We start from the raw sequence: 22537 nt of genomic DNA on the forward strand, positions 1-22537 counted from the left end.
TTTTCTTGACTGGTAGACACCCTCTGTAGCTTAGTTTTTCAGATCATTGATTATTAACCAGATGGTTCCATGTTTAATCCCTTATATGGAAGGCAATGTGGACTTCAATACAACTTTGTCAAACCCTGTTTAGTTGTTACAGTATTGGCACAAAATGCCAAGATCCACCGTTGATCCCCAGTTTAGCCACAACAAAAATTTTACATACCTTCTGCATGAGCTGTAATAGCTATTTCAGGATATAAATATTTCAAAACCTATGCAAATAGATGGAAGATATTACAACTTCTCTGGATAGTATTTAACTTACTTTACGGAATCATGCATAACTCTGCAGATGAAAGTTAAAGCATTTATGATGACTGCATCGTTAGTTGACTCTTTCTGGTGCTTATTGAAGGTGTCCATCATATTCTTACATACTTCCACTTTGATCGATTCCTTCTGGAACATGTCAAGGAATGGAAGGAACTTATCCTGGGGAAAAAGAGAAAATTTGATGAAGTAAAAACCTTTGATACACATAACAATGACATTTCTACATGTGCATAAGGAAAAACATACAATAATAAAAACATTTTTTTTAATGTGTGTCCTCATATGATGCAAAGTTTCACAATTTTTCTTTGGGTTATAAAGAAGTTCGATTCACTTTTTATTTGATTGATTTATTTTAATTCGCTTTTCTGTCACTTTTGGCTAATTGAGAAGATGAGGATGAGTGATGATATGATGAAATTTATGAAAGAACAGTCGCAAAGAACACCCGTATCCAGGCTGGGATTCGAAATCAGGACTGTTGGTGTCGTAGCATGATGTGTTAACAACTCTGCCATTGAGGATGCCAAACTCATATTGGAAAAAGCATAAAATTGAAGCCTATCAAATCACAGCTTTAATTTTTTAAATGGAGAACAATGTCAGAATTTGTTCTCAAAATTATTCACGCTGGCAAATTTATTGCTATTTTCCACAATATTTGAATGTTACAAACTATGCTAATAGTATTTTGCTTTTGAAAATCCATTTACTAAGCTTGTTCACGCAAAATAATCTAACACAGTTATCTTTTTTTTAAGTGGTTTTGGTGGATGTACAAGCAAGTACATAGGAGAGACAGGGAGAAGCATCAATGAAAGAATTAAAGAACATAGGAGAGACATTAAAGAGGAAGATCCAAGAACAGCATTGAGTGAGCAGATGTTGACAAATGGGCACAGGATTAAGAAAGTAAAAATGAAGGAGAAGAGGGAAAATGAAATAGAGAGGAAAGGGGCAGAGACAAAGCACATATACGCATAAACAGGGGAGAGAAAGTTAACAAAAACAAAATTGGAAATTGGAATAAAATGGGTACAACTGATAAAAAAGCATGTGAAGTTTCCACAGCCAACTTCAATTTTCTGCACAGAAATGGAAGATTTCACCTTACCAGATCAGTTCAAGTAGAAAGGGAAGGTCAGTGCCACCAGAAGAAGGAGGGAAGACAAGAAGAGTAGGTTACAGGATGGAGGGGAGGGGGAAAAACAGCCAGCTATAACACCTGCAAGGTGGAAAAACCACTTTTACCTAGGAGGAAATAAGGACACACACTAATTCCTTAGAAGTATAGAGTGACTAGCCATGTGAAGTTGTGTTGTTGTATGTGTAGCTTGAAAAAGTTCTGGGAAACCAGAACGAAACGTCGCAGATAAAATCAAATAAAAAACCACTAAAAATAACTGTGTTAAGATTATCTTGCATGTACAAGAAGTGGTTATGCGAACCTTCAAGATGAACACTGATATTCTGGAAAAGCTTGTTCACTACATGATTGCCACATGATATTGAGTCAGTACATTATCAGTAGTTTTTTTCTTATTGTAACTTTACCCATATGCTACATAATTTAAACATTAACAAATTATTTACTCAATCAGCAGCATAGGTAAGGTAAAGTTCCCCATGAATATAGCACCATGCCATGAAGTCACATTTAGGGCCCCACACATTCTCGATCTTGGCCATTTTGAAGGTGACATGATCACCATGCTCCGGGCTTACTTTACTCCCCCCCCCCCCCAGGTATCCATTGATTTGAAGCTGGGTGTGGCCAAAGAGCAGCTTTATGCGTTAAAATTCCGGGCTTTGATCACCCACCCCGGGAATCAAATCTGGGTCTCCCGCTCCCGCATGGTACTCAGATGCCCTACCGACTAGACATATGTATAATATATGAAAATCTTTATTTCTTTATTCAACTTGTTATATACTAATTTTGAAATAAGATGTACTTACCATTGTGAAAAGAGACTCAAAATCATGATTGTGAGCCAACACTTTCTCTATAACTCCTTGTAACTGTGGGTAGTGGTTCTCATATGCTCTGTCAGGTGTCATGTGCTTGATTATGTCACTAAGGAAAGTATTCACTTCACGAGTCTGCAAAGGAGGAGGGAAATAATTTTAATGTTTTATGCAATTAGGAACATAAACAAGTATGCAGTGGAAGGCATGCAAGAATTAATATGGTAAAATATATTACAATGCATTTTAAAGAAAAACAAATAACGCTCACAACATGGTAACAGCTTTACTTCAGGGTGCATTTACCTGAAATTTCAAACTTATCTTCTTTTGTGCAGGAAAAGGCTCTTATTTTCTTTTGACCAATTAATCACGAGAGCATTTCGAACGAAGTAACAGTTACTTTTCATCATTAGTAACTGCAACATGTAATGAATAATGAAATAAAGTTACTTTATAGTTATCCTTCTGTATGTTTCAACACTAAAAAATCAATCAGTCCCAGAATTGATCCTGGTGGAGGTCACTGCATAGTTGTTCAGATCCCACTTTAAATTGTAGGTCCAGTGAAGATTAGCCTATTTGGGCATAAAGTAGTCTCAAAACAAACTTAAACAAATACAAACAAAAGTTTACTTTACACATATACATTTGTTACAAGTAATGTTTTTATGACATAATTAATTTACACATAAAATTTAATTTAATTTTCTTGACTTTGCATTTTCGTATTTAAGCATAGAGCTTTATTAAGGTCCCTGATGCAAATATGGCCAAGCTGGTAATATGGCCATGTAATTCCTAATGATAACAGGGCATGTCCCCCGAGGGGCTTGACAAGACGTGGTAACGCGGTGTCCGTTACAACGGCGTGGAGACTCAATATTGTCGAGTTGTTGTTGAGAAGAAAACAAGCTTGTTAATTTGCTGCGTTAAGTTCCCATTTGTTTCTTACGTCTATATTACTGATAATTTCAATTTCGTAATTGTATAGTGAGTAGTATTCTGTGCTTAAACAAGTAAATTGCCATAATTAAATTTATCTTAACCGTTAGTTTACTATTTACAATTTGTGTAATAATATGTTGAGGTTGTTTGGTATGGCCATACTTGGCATTTTCACTTGTCCAAAATGCACCCAATAAAGTCAACATAAACAAATGAGGTAACTTATGTTTTAATGTAATTCTTATGTTCTTCTTTTCATTTGTAGTAAGCTTAAATGTCTTTATCTAACATTTCAATACATAAAAAGTAACAAAAGTTATTATATAAAATGTAAACAACTAAAAAAAAGTGCTAAAATGTTCCAAACATCTTTTAACTTGCTTATTAGTCTTTACATGTTTAACTGTATCGAATTTAAAACCATGTAATTGTATAAAATAACATTTAAAAGATGTAAAAACTAATTTTACATTGTATTTTTATTAACTTATACCATTTCAAAACAGAAACACAAATGGTGGCCATATTAACTTCATATGCTTTTAATATGGTCCAAAGTCAGACTTATGTTCACGTGCTTATTTTTATATTCATATTCACGAACGAAACTTGTTTTTTTGGTGTGTTATAACCAAAAGACCAATAAATTCCCTCGCACAACTTTTGTTTCGAAATTGCATAAAACGATGTCAGGATAATTAATTAAAGCTTAACGTGGCCATATTTGCATCAGGGACCTTATATTTAATGAAAATTAATATCAATTTTACATGGTCATCTCCATCTTGCATTTAACGCACGAAACACAATATAACTTACAAGAGAAACTGTAGCTGAGTGTCATTTTGACCAAAGACTGCCATGTGGTTTGTGCTATCTTAGGAGTGGAAAGTTTTACAATGATATCCACACTACATTTACAGCACCACACCATGAATTATCTTTTTTTATGCCTATTATACAGACAATAACAAGAACATAAACAATCACATTCAACAACAACAAAAATATAGCAGGAAACAACTTACTGAGAAGTGTCTAACAGCAAATTCTATCCACACTTCTGCACAGTGAACATAGTGCGCTGGGTTGTTAAGCCTAGTGACCACTCGCCATACGTCATTCAGCACCTGTAGACGGTGCTCTTCTGGAGGGTCAGCCAGAACGAGGCAGAGACCCAGAGTGCGGAAGAGGAGGTACTGGGGAAAGCCTATAAATTCACACAATGTTAGTAGAAATATTCTCCAATATTAATGGTTTCATTATTAGAATGCTTCTGTTAAAATAAGTAACATCACTTGAATCCTAATTAAAAGTGAATAATTTCATTATTCAGGCCAGCTTGAAGAATTAATGTATGTGTGTGTTCACATAATACTGTTACCTCATTATCACTAAAATTACTTGTGTTTTCCAACTTTTACATGGATATAGTATTTTAATGACCAATACTAAAAAGGTTGGCTTTACTCAAGGTTCCTAATGCATAGAGGAGGCATGCATATTTAGATTTTGATAAAAACAAGAATTGTGAAATAATAAATTGTAATGTTAACTTTTCATGTTTCTGAAAAGTGTGAGGTGCATTTTCCTACCCTGTTTTGTTACGAAATAATGTGAAATTAACTGCAAAATGTGAAATAGACTCTTAAACATGAAATTTCGAGTATGTTTACCAACGTGACACTTTCTGAAGTCAGAATTATTCTGGGAGTCATGCAATTCACAGAAAATTGATTAATTCTTCCATAAATATTTGAGAAGCAAAAATGGACCCCTTTATACAGGAATAAACTTAATATTCTGGGAACAATCGATTGATTGATTGATTGATTGATTTAGTTTATTTACATCGCGTTTTGTGCCTCTTGGCTAATTGCAAAGATGGGGAGGAGTGATGAAATTGATGAATGGACATTCACAAACAACCAAACCCGAGCGGGATTCGAACCCGGGACCCTTGGTGTCGGAGCGCAATGTGCTAACCACTCGGCCACAGGGTCCGGCTATTCTGGTAACGACATAAATGTGTTATTAGAAGGGGTATGTTTATTTTGTGTGATAAGTGCAGTTTTTAAATCAAATTTGGGACTATATTCACAATTTTAAAACCAAAATGTAATTTTATATACTGCTTTTTCACTGCTATAACAGCAAAATTTTATTTTATTTACCACTTTTGAACCCGAAATTGACACTGTTTTTGTACCAAAATTTTGCTTTTTTATTTACCAAAAATACGTGACACTACTAATGCAATAAAAATGTATTTATTAAATGTAGTTAAATAGTGCAATGACCAATATTGTGATGGAAGAGTGAAATGGTTTAGTATTAATAAATCTTATAAGTAATTATTCCTACCTTGATCATCACACGCAGATACCATTTCCACAAACTGCAGTGCACGACTGGCAATGTAAGCTGGCTTAAACGCTGCCATGATGGAATTCAGCAGTAAGGCACTGGAATACATAAAACAAAGGATTCAAATAGTAATATACAATCTGTACAATCTCATGATTTAATATGCAATAAAGATAATTTATGACCTGCTGGCAACATATTTGTTAAAAACACTAAAAAACACACAAACAGCACGATAAAAAACACTTTAGCAGTTCTTCCGAGCTTTCGATTCCATCTCGGAATCATCTTCAGGGCTGGCCGAGAGGCGATGGAAGGGTCGCGGTTGAAGTTCCGCTGGCGCTACTCACTGTGAGTAGATAATTTAATAACTGATTAGTAACATAGCCCACAATTTAATACAGTGAAGGAGTTTAACTCTAGTTCTTTTGCATTTTTCGATAATAAGGAATTTTCATTTCTTTCCCAAAATAACTACAAATGGATCCAATCTTTTCTAGTAATAATTTTGGATAAAATGCAGTATTAATGGTTGAAATAGAAATGTAACAAAACTTGATACAACGGTGTATAAAGTATTTAGATAGTTTATAATTGCTGTCACTAATCAGTTGGCACCTTATCTAGTGAACAACTGAGAATTCCTTCAACACAAAGACATATTGGGCCCCTTCAAATGACTGATATAACTGACATTAGCAATTAATCACAAGCAATCTTCTCTCTTTGGTGCACAAAGGGTAAAGTTACTTCATCAGAAAAATAAAACCTTTGTTTTGTGTTCATGTATTGGAACCATGCAGTTATTACATCTTTTCACCTTTTTTTTACAGCCAACATGAAATTTGCACTTAATCATCTGTGAAACATTGGGAAAACTTCAAAATGTTAGAATCAGATCTAGTTCATCTACACAAGACCAATTTGCAAAATAATCTAACACAGTTATTTTTAGTGGTTTTTATTTGATTTTATCAACGACATTTCGTTCTGGTTCCCAGAACTTTTTCAAGCTACACATACAACACAACCTCCCATGGCTAGTCACTCTACACTTCTAAGGAATAAATGTGTGTCCTTATTTCCTCCTGGGTAAAACTTGTTTTTCCACCTTGCAGGTGTTATAGCTTTCCTGTCTCTCCCCCTCCCCTCCATCATGTAACCTACTCTTCTTGTCTTCCCTCCCCTCCTCCTTCTGGTGACACTGACCTTCCCTTTCTCCTTGAACTGATCTGGTAAGGGGAAATCTTCTATTTCTGTGCAGAAAATTGAAGGTGGCTGCGGAAACTTAACCAACTTGCTCTCCACATGCTTTTTTATTAGTTCTACCCATTTTATTCCAATTTCCCCTTTGTTTTTGTTAATTTTCTCTCCCCTGTTTATGCATATGTGCTTTGTCTCTGTCACTTTCCTCTCAATTTCATTTTCCCTCTTCTCCTTCATTTTTACTTTCTTAATCCTGTGCCCATTTGTCAACATCTGCTCACTCAATGCTGTTCTTGGATCTTCCTCTTTAATGTCTCTCCTATGTTCTTTAATTCTTTTGTTGATGCTTCTCCAGGGTAGCTACGATTTTTTGATTATGGAATTCCCTGACTTTTCCAGGTTTTCCAGACCATAAATAAAATTTTTCCAGACATGTTTGTCGTCATGATTTTTGCTTTTGAACCCCATGTTTTTCAATTAAATATGCAAAAAAAAAAAAGGTAAAAGTGCTCCCCTGTGCATAGCACCACACCATGAAGGTGTATAGGGGGTGTGGGAGTAACGCCCCACACTTTCTTGATCCGGTCGTGAGTGGGGGTGATGTGATCAGCATCATGCCCCTGACTGCCTTTACCCCCCAGGGTTTCCCCCAGGTACCCATGTTATTCGACGCTGGGTGGGTGCCCAGGCACGTTAATTATTATGAATATGAATATACACAGTTATTAGCTGAAAATTTACCAAGTGATTAATACAATGCTATTCAATGAAAATATAAATTAATATTACAATTAAGGTGGTGTAAAAAAATCAATAAAAAAATGTGGCATATATCAAAGCTTTACAATGTAACCTGTATACAACCTCAATTAGCCTATATCAATACATATGAGAAACAACAGAAAATCAGGTCATGTACCTTTAGAAAATATGCAATAAGTTTAATGATTATACTTTTTAATTTATTGAAAATAGTACATATTACGGAAATTCAGAACTTGAATGGGGCCGGTGACCAACCATACACCTAAAAAAAATATATACGCGGGCCATACTTTGGAATCAAATATCTCCATTATTTGAGTTTTCCACATGCTGGAACCAATTTTATATTACGGAAAACATCGAAATCTGTATTTTAAAAGGTAACAGTTCTGAATGTTTTATGATTTTTTTTTTCAAATTTTCCTAGCAGGAAGACTAATTATCATAGAATTTTGGCAATCATTGTGACACGAAATTTGAACCTTCCTTAAAATAATGAGCACTTATTTGGATTCGAAAAAGTTATTTATGTTGAAAAAAAACTTCAAAATGACCTTACTCAATCATACACGCTTCCCACGGACAAGGTATTCTCCGGTTGACAAGCGACAGCAAGTATCGTAAACTAGTGGGAATGAATGTAGAAATAAATCGGGACCTTAGTAGAGTGCATTCAGGGTCTTTATTTTAATTCTAAGACAACCAAACCTGACATTCCTAACATAACCACAAAAGCATATATTCACAAAATCTTAAGTAATCGCTAAAACTCTGCAGTATGTGTTAACATACATAAATCAAAATCGAACCATGTAAAAGTTGCATTTGTAGCATGATGAAATCGTAATAAAACAAAAGGAACTTGGGCTCATTTTCACCACTTTTCAGCATAATTTCATTCTACATGCAAACAATACGTAAAATTACTATCGGCATGAAACCAACATTCCTAACCTAACAACGATGTATGACCAGCTTACGTTTAATTCCCCTATTTCGCACCAGTTTTTAAAAAATAAATTCGTTCTACATGCACAAAACACGTGCATATTCGAACAATGACGTCACTGATACTGCATAAAATCACTAATTTCTCGGGTGTAACACATCTCTGCAATGTAAAAACTACGACAACGATCAAATGAACTAGTTGATCAGGTTGCTTCTGAACCGGTCGCAAACGGACTGAAATTCACAGAACGGGTTCACGGGGGGAACAAAGTAGTGAGTCCCTTTGTTTTTACTCGGCGTCCGCACCCGTCCAGTGTGACGTCTACCACAGCCAGTTACGTGGAATTCTGCTCTTCAAGCTTTATTGCAGATCCAAAACCAATGAACTGTCCAAACACCAACCTGCTCCGCTTCACGTATCAAAAGAGAACGGGTTCTGAACGGGTGTGTTCTTGAAGAAGGAAAATTTCCTCACCACACACAAAGCTAAAGCAACATTTTTTCTGCAAGAAATTCTGAGGATGGCTGGTGCGTAGGTTTCGTCTTGAGTAGCTTGTTCTCTAAGGAAAAATCTCACGCCTCTCCAAATTCCGGTCTTGAACAGGTTCACAAGAACGAGTCGCAAAATGAACGGATCAAAGAACCTAGATCCGAGAGTGAATAAATATAGAATTGAAATGCGAAGGAACCATAATTTTGTACGTAACAGACTAGAAGTCATAATGACGAGAGGAACAAGTTTCTGAACTGAATCTTTTGGGGGGACTGGAATCACATGAACCGAATTCGAAAGTGGAAATGAACAGTTCGTTGATTTTCTAACTGGTTCTCCTGCAACTCCAAAATGCACGTAAATTCCAGAAAATATGCAAAATTTCCTGACTATTCCCTGTTTTCCAGGTTTTTCCAGTCACGTAGCAACCCTGTTCTCCCTGTCTTTTCTATGTACTTGCTTGTACATCCACCACATTCCACTTCATATACTCCTGCCATTGCCAATTTATCACTCTCCTTTGTACTCATTAAACCATTTCTCAATGCTCTGGTGGCTTGAAAGCTGCTCTTAGTCCATACTTTGCATAGATGATTCTCATCTTTTTCTCCATCTTTCTTCTGAATGACACACTCACATACTTCTTCTCTTTTTGTGCATTCTTATCCTCTTCTTCTTTTTCTTTATTGTTTGTCTCTTTTTGATTTTCTTCTCTGTTGTGATGTGAATTATATCTCCTGATTTGTATTCATTTTCCTGTTATAGGACCAACTTATAGACAGAACATACAAAAGGGTGGTTTTTACACTATATTGTCTAATGGTAGCCAAACATTCTAGCCATAAAAAATTATGATACTGTAGACAGTTAGTTATTACCTTACCTGTTGCATTTTTCCTTGCATCTCTCAAGAATCTCAACCAGGAGTCTCTCGGGAGCCTGGTTCGCCACACCCTGCAAGATCCAATCCAGGGCAGGGGTGTAGAGGGTCAAGTACGTCGACAGGTGCACTTTCTGTTTAGCCAGTTCTGCTTTCACTCCAGGGTTGAATAACTAGAATAACACCAAAAAATGAAAATTACTTTAATATAATATGCAGAGTATTGACAAACATTCCATAGACAAAATTCATATCATTTCTTTACAAGCTATTTTGTAAGTACTACCATGTTATTAAATTGAGCCTCAATATGACATAATTAAGCCATTAAAATTGTTCTTAAGATTGATTGATTTAGTTTATTTTACTTCGTGTTTTGTGCCTTTTGGCTAATATGCAAAGATGGGGATGAGTGATGAAATGGATGAATGGACAGTCACAAACAACCAAGCCCAAGCGGGATTTGAGCCCGGGACCCTTGGAGTCGCAGCGCAATATGCTAACCACTCGGCCACAGGGTCCGGCCAATTGCTCTTAAGACATCTGCTCTTTCATTACTTGATGATCACTGCAAATCTAATCTTAAATACAGTGGTACCTTACTTACGGTTTTTCAGGAGACCAAGGTGAAAAACTTAAAATGCAGGCAAATGTAAAAATCTGGGAAAATTTTATAACGTTGTTTTATTGGGACCCTGAAGATTGAATGTATAATGGGGGGGGGGATGTAAAATCTGGGTTCTGCTGCAGTTGTTACAAGTAGATTAAACACAACTGAAATAGCACAAAAAAATTGTTACAATTGTTATTCAACCAGGAATTAAGGAACAATTTTCAAGCTGTTATGTCTTTTTATCACCATAACTACAATTCATGCCTCGGATATACACCAAGAACACTCAATTTCCACTGTCTTATGCCCTTCAAGGCAAAGGAAAAGCATTTCACCATGAGATGGAGGGAATGTATATGTATCCAATCAGATATAATTTCATGTTTTAACCTAAATCGGTCTGCATGTGAAGGCAAGCAGGGAAAAAAAATCACCTGGTTGTAAACTGCCAAGAAGTCATAGAAATTCTCTTTGATGTAGTCTCTCTCTCCTGTTGCAACCATCATCCCCACTCGACACAGGTAGCACCTCGCATACACAGCCACCAGGGGGTCCCCTATGCCTCGTACCATGCGGGTTAAACGAAGCAAGGCCCGAGAAAATTCCCTGCAAACAAAAAACATTATATTAACCAGCATTCAATCAATAGCATCACTCCAAATGTTATCACTGATACTGGCTGATAGTTTTAGTCACCGACCTCTGTGGCAGAGTGGTTATCACAGCATGCTATGACACCCGGGGTCCCACATTCGAATCCCAGCCTAGGCACAAGTGTTCTTTGTGAGTGTACCTTCATCGATTTCATTGTGTCATCATTCATCCTCATCTTCGAGATTAGCCAAAAGTGGAAGAAAAGTGAAGGAAAATAAACCAAATAGTTTTAGTCAACAAAATGCCATGAGACACTTTCGATAGTCAAAATTACCTGAAAATTATGCAAAATTCAAAATTTACATTTACTGTGCATGAATATTGTGTGCAGAAAAAATATATTTTATGATTAAATGACAACTATTTTAATATATTGTGAAGTGATTTTTCTAAACTCACCCATGCCCTCATTTTTATCAATACCTCTCCACAAAAATTTTACACAGACATACTTTATGGTTATTTTGGCACCAAATGGACTCTTATAACCACAAAAAACATTACATCCCTCTCAGATGGAAAATCTGAATCTAAATATATGAAATTATAACGATCTCATGTGCAAAAGCATTTGCATTTTAAACAAAACTGGTCGATTGATATGGTATAGTTTCAATGGCAATATGTGTATGTTACCTTTTATAAATATTCTGAATAATTTTAAGTTGTTACAATGTTCAAATATTGGTATTGGTATCATTACTTGTTCAAAATGATTGATTGATTGAATTGGTGTTTTAAATCAACTTTTATGCACAGTAAGGCGAATCGGGACTGGACCTACAGTTTAAAGTGGCCGAACCACTGTGTGTCTCCACAGGGAATCGAACCCGGAACCCCTTGACTACATACCGGTTCAAAATAATAATGGTTCAGTTAATATTGGCTTTATTCCGACAAGATGCACACTTTTCAAACTGATTTGTGGACAGCACACTATAATTAATAATATCAAGTATTTCTCAATATGTGGACTGGAATAAAGTAGAAAAATTGCAAATGTCAATTTGTTTTCACTATTTTACGTCAAATGTTTTTACACTAAATTCTTATGCACTGCCTTCACCACTTCTTCTTATAATAATAACTAATTGTGTACTATGAAAACACTAACCCTGATGTTAGAAAACTGTATGATTTGAGAATCGCCATTTCAACATACAGCCTGGGAACCAATTCCCTAATGGATGCTATTTTATAGAACCAGTTCCTACAAGTTTCCTTTGCTGACTCCGGGACCATATCTGGAGTGAAATTCTCTGGCAATGGAGTAGGGGTTTTGCTACCTGGCCTGAAATGAGAAATAGGAACAAAATTTATTTTACAATTGTATGGGACATCGTGAGGGCACATGCCAACAGGGTCAATTACAATTCTATGAAAGGTATTATCCTTTATAAGCCCCTGGTATTATAGTAAAAAAAAATTCAAGTGGTCCTGATAAATTATTCTCATACCTTCTCCTCGGTTTCCATAAAGCCATTGTTAGATGTTTATGACAAACTTGAAAGAAAGACTGCCAAAATGAAAAATTATTCTTACTACCTGTTCAGCTATTCTTTCTTGTTAAAAATTAGCACCAACCCATAAGCCCTTTATTCCCTCTTGGCTGCTACTGCATATTAAACATGCATTCCAACTTTTTGACCAGGACTTACTAACTGCACGAACACTTACACATAATACTCTGCCTTAGTGCGCAGTCTCTCGTAAACCAACTTTCCAAATATGTCCAGAATATCTGTAATGAGGACAAACTTGCTTGGGTAGAACTGAATGACATTTGTATCAACCAGCAACTTTGAACACTGTAAAAGGAAAGGAAAAAACAAATGAAGCAAAATTAATGGATCTACATGTTCATGGAATTGTGTTCATACTGAAGATGAATTCCACAATAAAATAAAATGCTGAGATTGAACTTTTCTAGGTTTCAGATCCAAGTATATATCTATTTCGGAAGTTTAGCATTTTATTCACCCACCTCTCCAATTCCCCTCATATCACACCTAACCTTCATTAAAACCTTGTTAAATTTATACAAGAATATCCGATTTATGGATACTTGCTTTACTCCTCACATAAATTAGTTTATCATTCATTGTCAACATTAAAATGAACACAGTGACATCTTGGTGGTGTATCAAAAATCTTATCCCATGGAGGCCATGAGCATTACATAACCCCTATTTTTAGCTGTCAGCTGCCAGGTTCATTGAAGGTTTGGATGACTTGGGCATTGGTGTATGTACAATCAGAATAAAATTGCCACTGTTAAGAGTTCCTACAAACTTCTGAAATGTTACCTTGCGTCATGTATTGCCTTGGTGTTACTATTAGCTTACTCAGTGAGTTGTGGAAAAGATTCCAAGCTTTTGAGAGCTAACATGACTTTCATCTTCAGGGTAGAAAAAGCTTGGAAACTTTTCCACAACTCACCTGGTCGGTAGACCAAGAGAATCTTTTCATCATGTGTCGCCAGGAAAGCTTCAAGACATACTTCTATTAGCTTACTTGTCTGCCAAAAAGCAATATAAACTATAGGAATTTATATTATGCATTTAATAATTCTATTACAGAAGCAATTTTCTCCTACTACAACTTATAATATGCTGACAGTGCACATAATATATGCAGGAATTGGAATTACTCTTATGGTAAAATGTTTTGTTGCAATTTTTATATTATTCATTGTCACTTCTATCTGTTTTGGATGAATCCAGATTCCTTAATTTAAGATATGAAGGAAAATCACTCTTTTTAACAAGCAAGGGGTACATCTGGGGCTCTAACAACTCATGAGCCTCCTTCACCCCTTTGTACAAGTAGGTACATCAGTAGTATAGGACATGTCAAATATGATAATAAAGTTTGATAATTTTAACATAAGATACACACATATATATTGGTGTATTATAATCCTTGAATATAAAGATATTATACTTGACAATTTCAGTTTGATGTGCAACATCAAGCTCTGCATGTATGGCAACCAGCCATACCTTTTAACATTTATTCTACAAGAAGGGACCTAAACAGGGTAGAAATGAATGTTTAATTAGCATGGTTATTAGGATGGTTATTTATTCTTTTACAACATTTCAAATATCTCATTTGTATCATTTAGTGGTCTTTTGTATCATAGTACAGGAACTCTTTGGAGGTATTTGGTCTAGGAATTAATTCGTGCGGTTGTTACGCACACATTGAAGCTGTAGTTCAAACACAAAATACACAAATACCTTAAGAAAAATATTGTCCATCGTGAGCCACCACTTTCGCCCATCTGTCAGGCAAGTTACGGATTCCGTGGCGAAAGAAGTCCTCATCCTTTGAAGCGATCCAGTCAGAGACCCATTTCTCGATATCTTCTGAAGAAGTGAACCGCTGTCCAATCATATCGTTATTCATGCAATCGAACAAGTAGGAGTCCGAAGGATCAACGTCTGGTGAATACGGCAGGTGGGGTAAAACTTTTCATCCGACATTTTCTAAATAGGTTTTGACCAGTTTTGCGACATGTGGGCGAGCGTTATCATGTTGAAAAATAAGTTTATCATCTCTGTTCTCCCATTCTGGTTGTTTCCTGGCCAGAGCTTGCTTCAAACGCATTAATTGTCATCGATAACGTTCTCCATTAATAGTTTCACCCGGTTGCAGCAGCTCATAGTACACCACACCTTTCATATCCCACCAATTGCACAGCATAATCTTTGCACAGTGAATATCTCGTTTCGGTTGTGATGGACCTGGTTCACCTGGCTTCACCCAGGCCTTTTTTTCGTTTCTGGTTCTCGTAATGGATCCACTTCTCATCGCCAGTAACAATGCGATGCAAAAACCCCTTTCTTTTCTGTCTTTGAAGCAGCAATTCGCAAATGGTTTTTCGTCTTTCAACGTCTCTGTCTTTCAATTCATGTGGAACCCAATGTGACATCTTTTGAATCATTCCCATGGCTTTGAGGCGTTTGGAAACTGTTGTTTGATCAACGCTTAATGCTTCTGCAAGTTCTTCCTGCGTTTGACACGAATCCTGATCGAGCAATGCTCTCAATTCTTCGTCTTCAATTTTTTTTTCTGTCCAGGTCGCTCTTGGTCTTCCAGGCTGAAATCACCACTTCTAAACCGTGCAAACCACTTCTGACACGTTCGCTCAGCTTGCGCATGGTCACCATACACTTCCACCAAAACACGATGACTTTCGGTAGCACTTTTCTGCATGTTAAAGTAATTAAGCAGAACACCCCGCAAAAACAGTTTATCTGTCACGAACTGCGCCATGTTCAGTTGACTACAAAATGCTGTTGTTGACGCGTCAATCAACTGCCCTATACTACGAACGATGCGCGCTGACAGGAGTTTTCAACGCATGTGTGGCTACACGGAACTGTGGGACGATACGCTCGTTACGCCATCTCTTGTCCAGGCGCACAAATTAATTCCTAGACCAAATACATGCACAAGGCTCTAACTATGCTCAAGCCCTTCCTAAATCTGGGCCTGAAAAGGGGGGTCAACTGGCATTTACTATTAGGTTACTTGACAATGGAAGTGGATTGGCCCCTCCTCCATACTCTTTAACCCACCCATGTGTAACACTTAACAAAGTGGTGATTGGAATTAAAAAAATTATAAGACATATAAAAATCATAAAACTGCATTGAATTATAGGAAACATCAGTAAATAAAATTATAAGTAAAACAAGGCATTTCTTAAAATTGGTTTGCAACAATTGTCAATCCTGGGTAAAATGTTTTAACAATAATATCCATGTTCAATGCACAGGTGCTTTGGTACAGTTCCCGTGCATATAGAACCGTGCCATGAAGGCACATTTAGGGGATGTGGGGGTAGGGCCTCACACATTCTCGACCTTGGCCATTTTGGAGGTTATGTGATCTGCACCACTCTCCGGCCACCTTTACCCCTCAGGGTTGCCAACAGGTACCAATTGATTTGAGGCTGGGTAAGCCTCCAAGCTGCTTTATGCAGACAAGGCTGAAAAAATTCTGATCTTGGATCACCCACCTCGAGAATCGAACTGGGGTCTCTCATGTAGCAGTCAGATGCCTTACCGACTAGACCACTGCAGATCTTACAGGTGCTTTACTCCGCTAAAAGTGCTAGCTGCTTTAATCTTGCAGTTACCTGTATGGCAATCTTCAGAGCTTTCACCCTCTGGTCCTGGTTCCATGCCTGCACCAGTTCCTGGTTCAGCTGCTCGATCCTGCTCACATACTCCTGCTGGGTGAGATCCAGCATTTCCCTCACGGAGCCCTCCTCAAAGTCATCAAGCTGTTCCAGCCGAGTTTTCACTTTATCTGGCATCGTGGTCTGGGCTTTGATGACAACTGTTTAAATAAACTCAAAATTACCACAAAGGTGGAATTTTACTTCTACACAGTTAATAATATGCTTTTATCTGCAACAAAATTCAGCAACACAGAATACACACAGGGCATCCCATGGAAAATCAGGGAAATGAGAGTCAGGCAGGGGTAGTCTGGAAAGAGCCTAAAGATAATGTTAAAAAAAATGGAAAATTGGTTTCTTTAAAAAGATACCAAAATTTAAATCAAACAAGAATGCAGACAGTTTTAACCCGAAGTTCAGGGAGTAGTGCCCTCATCACCCAACATACTTGCACTTGATTTTGCAGAGACAGAGTAATCTTGCCCTTCACACTTATGAAACCATTGGCAGCTCTTGAAAAATAAAGTGTGTGCAATAATTAAAAAATAAAAAGGAATTACTGCAATCAGAGATCTAAGAAACAGTGTCCTGGAAATTCACTTTTAACCCCTTCCCTGTGTTCGGCGTAATATTACGCCTTTGGTCACTATAGCTTATTCTGTGTTGGGCGTAATATTACGCCCGCGAACATCTCTTACTGAAGTAACCTGTGTTGAACGGAATAATAAGTTCTTATTGTTGGTGAAACATATGTTTTGCTATTGAAGAAACAATGACCTTTTATTAAGTCATGATTTTCAGTGCCGACAAAGAAGAAGAAGGAAAAAAAGAAGAAGAAGAATTAAAAGAAGAATTAGTTCAGAGGAAAGAAAACTGTTTTTGTGTTATGCTGACAAAGTGCAAACGTGAGTTCGTTTGTGTGCCACGTTTAGTCAGTTGCTTTATATATATACATTTTTTTATTTTTTTTTGGTATTGCGTTATTTGGTATTGCGTTATTTGAACTGTTGGTGATTTATTTTTGGTTTTTGAGTTTGTGAGTTTATAATAGTATCTAATAGTATTGTCAAACAGGATTGCGAAATATTTTTTCCCTCATCCCTCATACCTATTGAAGATATTGCAATGAAACTTGGTGGACACATTACGTATAGACCATAGTATTTTTCAAGGTAGATTATAATCAGGTACCTATATCTAGGGCCCATCCAGAGGGCCCTAAAGTTACCAAAAGGGACTTTTCGGAGGGAAATTTCCCAAATTATCCCCAATTTCCCTTTCCTCATACTTGATGTACACGTGTGCGTGGTACCATTTGATAGCCTGTTCTATTCTGAAGAGAAAGACGTATGAACCATGATGCTCGGATGAATTGTGCTGAAGCAGTAGCTACTTAAAAATATTACTACGCAAACTCAGAAGAAAAAAAATACACAGAACGGGAAACCATTTTGTCAGAAAATTTCACAGGGAAGAAGATGCTGAGTGTGTGAAAATTTGCAGGAAAGAACAAAAATGCCACATTTCTCAAAATTTTCAATTTCACTTTCCAGAATGCTACAAAAAAAAATTGATAAAAAATTCTCCCCAGAAATTTTGAAAATCTACCCTCTCCTCCTAGAACTTCAATTCTCTTGAAAGGAAAAACATAATTTTCAAATGCAATGTTAATGTATGTAAGTAATTGTACATTGCGAACTTTGTTTTTCATATTCACCATTATTGCAGTTATATGTAAAACATATCGACATGATGCAGTGATTGAAAAGTAAAAAACCAACCATATGCCACATTCTTTTCTGAAAAAAAAAAGTTTATTGCAAATGGAAACGATAGCCATTATGTTTTAGTGATTCGAGTATGTTATACACTCATATGTATACAAACAAACAAAAAAGACAGCATTGAAATATAATGTGTAGTTCTGGAGAAATCAGGTGTTAAAATGTTGCAACGTGGTGGAGTCCATATATCGACCTTCACAAAAATTGCCATCTCACACTAGGAATCGACACTGATATAAGCAACACTGACTGCACCAAGTCACTGTTTCTTGAAAATTAGTCTTTATCAAATCTAAGACATCTTCTGTTGTCACTTGACCACGTAGAGTCACAGACATTTCAGGGTTGTAGCGATTCTATTGGGAAGTTTGGAGTGACACATTTTCTAAGTTGTTTCAAATATGGAAATGTGTATAAGAGCTAATGGAGTGCATTTTAAAAAAGAAGTATTATTCTCAGTTCGTAAATAAATCGATTTTGAAGAATTTTGCTAAAAACTTTCAGTATGACCCTCACACAGATCATAATAATTATGAATATTCCTACACATAAAATTATCACACATTTTTAGCAGTGCCACAAAACAACAACAACAAAAAAAAATTGTAAAAACTGACTAAAGTCTACACATACGTTGGCACTTTGTGCAATAGATTATGTTACCTTTCTCTCCACCAGACAAGAAACTGGTGACAATCGAAAGTTTCTCTGAAGTAGTGAACTTGTTCAAAATTGCTGCTTTTTTCACCGTCCATGGCTCAAAAGTTTCATCCAACTTAACTTCCTTGGTTTTATCCAGTGATGTGGACTCCCACTGGAAAGAAAGGGGAAAAAACATCTATAGTGTTCTTCACACACTCTGCATATTTCTCTTACAATATTACTGGGCAATACACACAGATGTGGTCTGAATTTTTCCAGCCTTGTCAATCCATGAAGCAGCTGTGGGGCTCACCCAGCCTCAAATCATTGGGTACCTGGGGGCAACCCTGGGGTGTAAAGGCAGCCAGTGTGTGATGCTGATCACATCACCTACAAAATGGCCGAATGTGTTAGTCCTACCCCCGCAACTCCTCAATGTGCCTTCAATAATGCACGGGAAACTTTACCTTACCTAATACACACAGATATTTCATGCATAAAAATATATGTAAGAGACTGACACAGGATGTAAGTAGATAGTGCATAATACATTAAAAAATAATGGTCAAAATTTCATACAGATCTTTAATATCAAGCAGAGGATGAAACCTAGTCAATACTGAAGCATTGAAGACACTTGTAAGAGTGGCAGAAAGGGAGAGGGGAGTGAATGATGCAGCAGGCTTCATAGGTTGCATTCTCACAAGGCTTGTGGGTCTCCACAAATGTCAGTTGCTCAAGTCTGCAGTACCAGTCATATCGCTGGCTGAATAATGTTTTCTCGTATCTCCACGTTTCGTGGGAAATGAATTGACGACACTCAGGCACGTATCCAAGGAGGGGGCTTAGTGGGCTCGAGCCCCCCCCCCCCGAAAGTTTTCGGTTTACACTAGATAAAATGAGGTTTTTGGTTTCTTGTGGTGTGAAATAAGATAATGTGACGATAATTTAAGGAGAGAAATAATTATCGAGGCAGTACGGAGAATGTTCTGTATCCTTGTTATTGTTAATAGTGCGTATCCAAGGTGGAAATCAGAGGGCTCGAGACCCCCCTTTAGGATTTTTTTTCTGTTTACACTACATAAAATTAGGATTTAGGCTTCTTGAATAATGTGATGATAATTTGAGAGAAATAATTATCGAGAAAAGACGGAGAATGTTCTATAACCATGTTATTGTTACTAGCGCGTATCCAAGGTGGGGATCAGGTGGCTCGACCCCCCCCCCCCCAAGGAAATGTTTCAGTTTACACTAGATAAAATTAGGTATTTGTCTTCTTGAATAATATGACGATAATTTAAGGAGAAATTATTGTCGAGGAAAGACAAAGAATGTTCTATAACCCTCTTATTATTAATAGCGCTTGTCCAAGGTGGGAATCAGGGGGTTCGAGCCCCCCCCCCCCCACCTTCAGGAAATTTTTCTGTTTACATTAAATAAAATTAGGATTTTGGCTTCTTGAATAATGTGATGATAATTTGAGAGAAATAATTATCAAGAAAAGACTGAGAATGTTCTATAACACTGTTATTGTTACTAGCGCGTATCCAAGGTGGGAATCAGGTGGCTCGAGCCCCCTCACCAGGAAAGGAAATTTTTCAGTTTGCGCTTGATAAAATTAGGTTCTTGTCTTCTTGAATAATGTGATGATAATTTAAGGAGATACAATTATCGAGGCACGACGAAGAATGTTCTATAACTCTGTTATTGTTAATAGCTCAAGCCCCCCCACCACACACACACCTTCAGGAAATATTTCTGTTTACATTAGATAAAATTAGGATTTTTGCTTTTTGAATAATGTGACGATAATTTAAGGGGAGAAATACTTATCAAGGCAAGATGGAGAATGTTCTATGACCCTGTTTGTTGATAATATTGCACGTAAACTTTTCTTGAACTTTCAGTATTATCGCAGCAAACTTGAGCACTATGTAGAGACTTGTCAGCATTTGGAAGCTGTAAGGAAAGGTATCGCCACACGTAGAGTGATTCGTTGTAATTTTTAATCTCTGGAAGGTGCGAGAGGGAATGTTCTTGAATAAGTGGAGTCGAACTACTGGCAATATTTATAAATCGTTTATCTGCGCAACGTTCTAGAATATACTGAGGATATAAATACACGTTAATTAGAACCATTCCTAAATAGAAATTCTTTGACTGAACCTTGAATCCAACGAGAAAAATGGCGTTGTCTCAGACATCATTTTCTTTTAAGCGTTCAATTCAAGGACTTGTTCATGATTCATTTGATCGTGTTAAAGGTGCTTTACTTCAGTCTGTAATACGAAATTATAAAAACTTCAGGTGAGTTGATTTTTAAAAATGTGTCCGAGATAAAGAGTGGCGTGCTAACGATTTTCGGCAGGGAGAGGGGTTACGCATACTATTTTTGGTGGTCAGTCCTCATTTTGCCATATTTTCCTGTTTTTGACGTTCTTTTTTTAAGGACTGTGTCAAATGGGGTTATGACCCCACCAACCCTCCCTTGGGCACGTCACTGGAGATACGTAAATGAGTAAGCATTTATCATATTGGGAGAAGAAACATTAGATGTGTTGGGAACGGAAGGGTTTTCACTGTGCAATAATTGTTTCGCGATCCACATGTATTCTATGGAAGACTTCCTTTGTTTTGTGCCGAGATATGACAAGACTGCGGAAGCTGTGACAGACAATTTTGAACTCTTGCGAGTGCTTAGGCCTGAATATGAACAATTGGTGAGTTTCGGCTTTTAAAAGAGCTGCAAACATGGGAGGACAAGACACACGAGTGGTGTTCAGGCTCGAATCAGAGAAATATTCGAGAACTGTCTGCGTCCAGTTCGCAGCACACAGTTTGACTCTCGTGTTGTCGAGTGGATTGATTGTCCATCCTGTGCATGTGTAACAGCTTCGTAAAAACAATTTTGGTTACCTGGTACACAGATGTTTTGATGCCAGATGAGAAGAAATGGACGAACATACATACTAAGATGGTTCCGGCACACAAGGTTAATGGAAACTGAGGAATCGAGTGATAAAAAATGTTCCGATTTCACGTTCTGATTAAAATCACAGCCTTAAACAGTGGTGACGATTTAGGGGATAGTTGCTCCCCATTTTTTTGCCTCCATACTATGGCCTGTTAATCCTAAGCCTTGTCTAACAAGAGAAAGTAAACTTTCCTTGCACCCCCCTGGTTTTGGAACCAAATTGCCACCACTTACCTTAAACATATAATTGTGAGGTTCTATCTATACCCCTTAAAAAAATTGTGTTCAGCCCTCCCCGAAAGGAATTCCTGGATACGTGCCTGACGACACTATCGTGCTCATACATGTTAATACATCACGTTCTGAAGCAACGTATCTGGATGACAAGAGGTGTGAATTATCAACAATAAAAAAGTGCTTGCGCAAGTTGTATAGTATATTCAAACTCCATATACAGGGTGAGCATAAAGTCTTTCCCTGATTACAAACTTATATTGCTAAAGAACTATGCTAGATACAGATATGCGGTTTGTTGGTAATGGTAGCTTAACTCATCTTGTTTTGTTATCAGTACACTTCACTACACTTCGACATGTGCCTTTCTTGCCCTTAGAACGTCTAGGCGATACTCAATTTCTCTCCATGTCTTTGCCAACATCTCTTCCGTCACTGTCTCTATAGCATCCTGTATTCATGTCTGAAGAGTTTGCATATCAGGAACTGGTGAACTAAACACTGTGTCCTTATCGTAACCCCATAAGAAAAGACAAGAGGGGTTAT

General features: G+C 37.1%; 1 protein-coding gene across 1 annotated transcript in view; it reads right to left on the reverse strand.

Annotated features, from left to right (window-relative positions):
• The window catches only part of LOC145999007 (VPS35 endosomal protein-sorting factor-like), a 44377-nt gene that overhangs the window by 12236 nt on the left and 9604 nt on the right, over nucleotides 1–22537 (reverse strand). The window contains exons 4-13 of the mRNA XM_083135875.1: nucleotides 18805–18955; nucleotides 16313–16515; nucleotides 12841–12971; nucleotides 12278–12454; nucleotides 10944–11115; nucleotides 9900–10069; nucleotides 5599–5699; nucleotides 4263–4444; nucleotides 2278–2421; nucleotides 311–477 (exon numbers count right to left, since the gene is read on the reverse strand). Coding sequence (XP_082992001.1) covers nucleotides 311–477; nucleotides 2278–2421; nucleotides 4263–4444; nucleotides 5599–5699; nucleotides 9900–10069; nucleotides 10944–11115; nucleotides 12278–12454; nucleotides 12841–12971; nucleotides 16313–16515; nucleotides 18805–18955 — 1598 coding nt within the window. The remainder of the gene's footprint in view (nucleotides 1–310; nucleotides 478–2277; nucleotides 2422–4262; nucleotides 4445–5598; nucleotides 5700–9899; nucleotides 10070–10943; nucleotides 11116–12277; nucleotides 12455–12840; nucleotides 12972–16312; nucleotides 16516–18804; nucleotides 18956–22537) is intronic.

This window comes from Lepisma saccharinum, chromosome 14 (assembly GCF_977018435.1).
Source record: "Lepisma saccharinum chromosome 14, izLepSacc3.1, whole genome shotgun sequence".
Taxonomy (NCBI): domain Eukaryota; kingdom Metazoa; phylum Arthropoda; class Insecta; order Zygentoma; family Lepismatidae; genus Lepisma; species Lepisma saccharinum.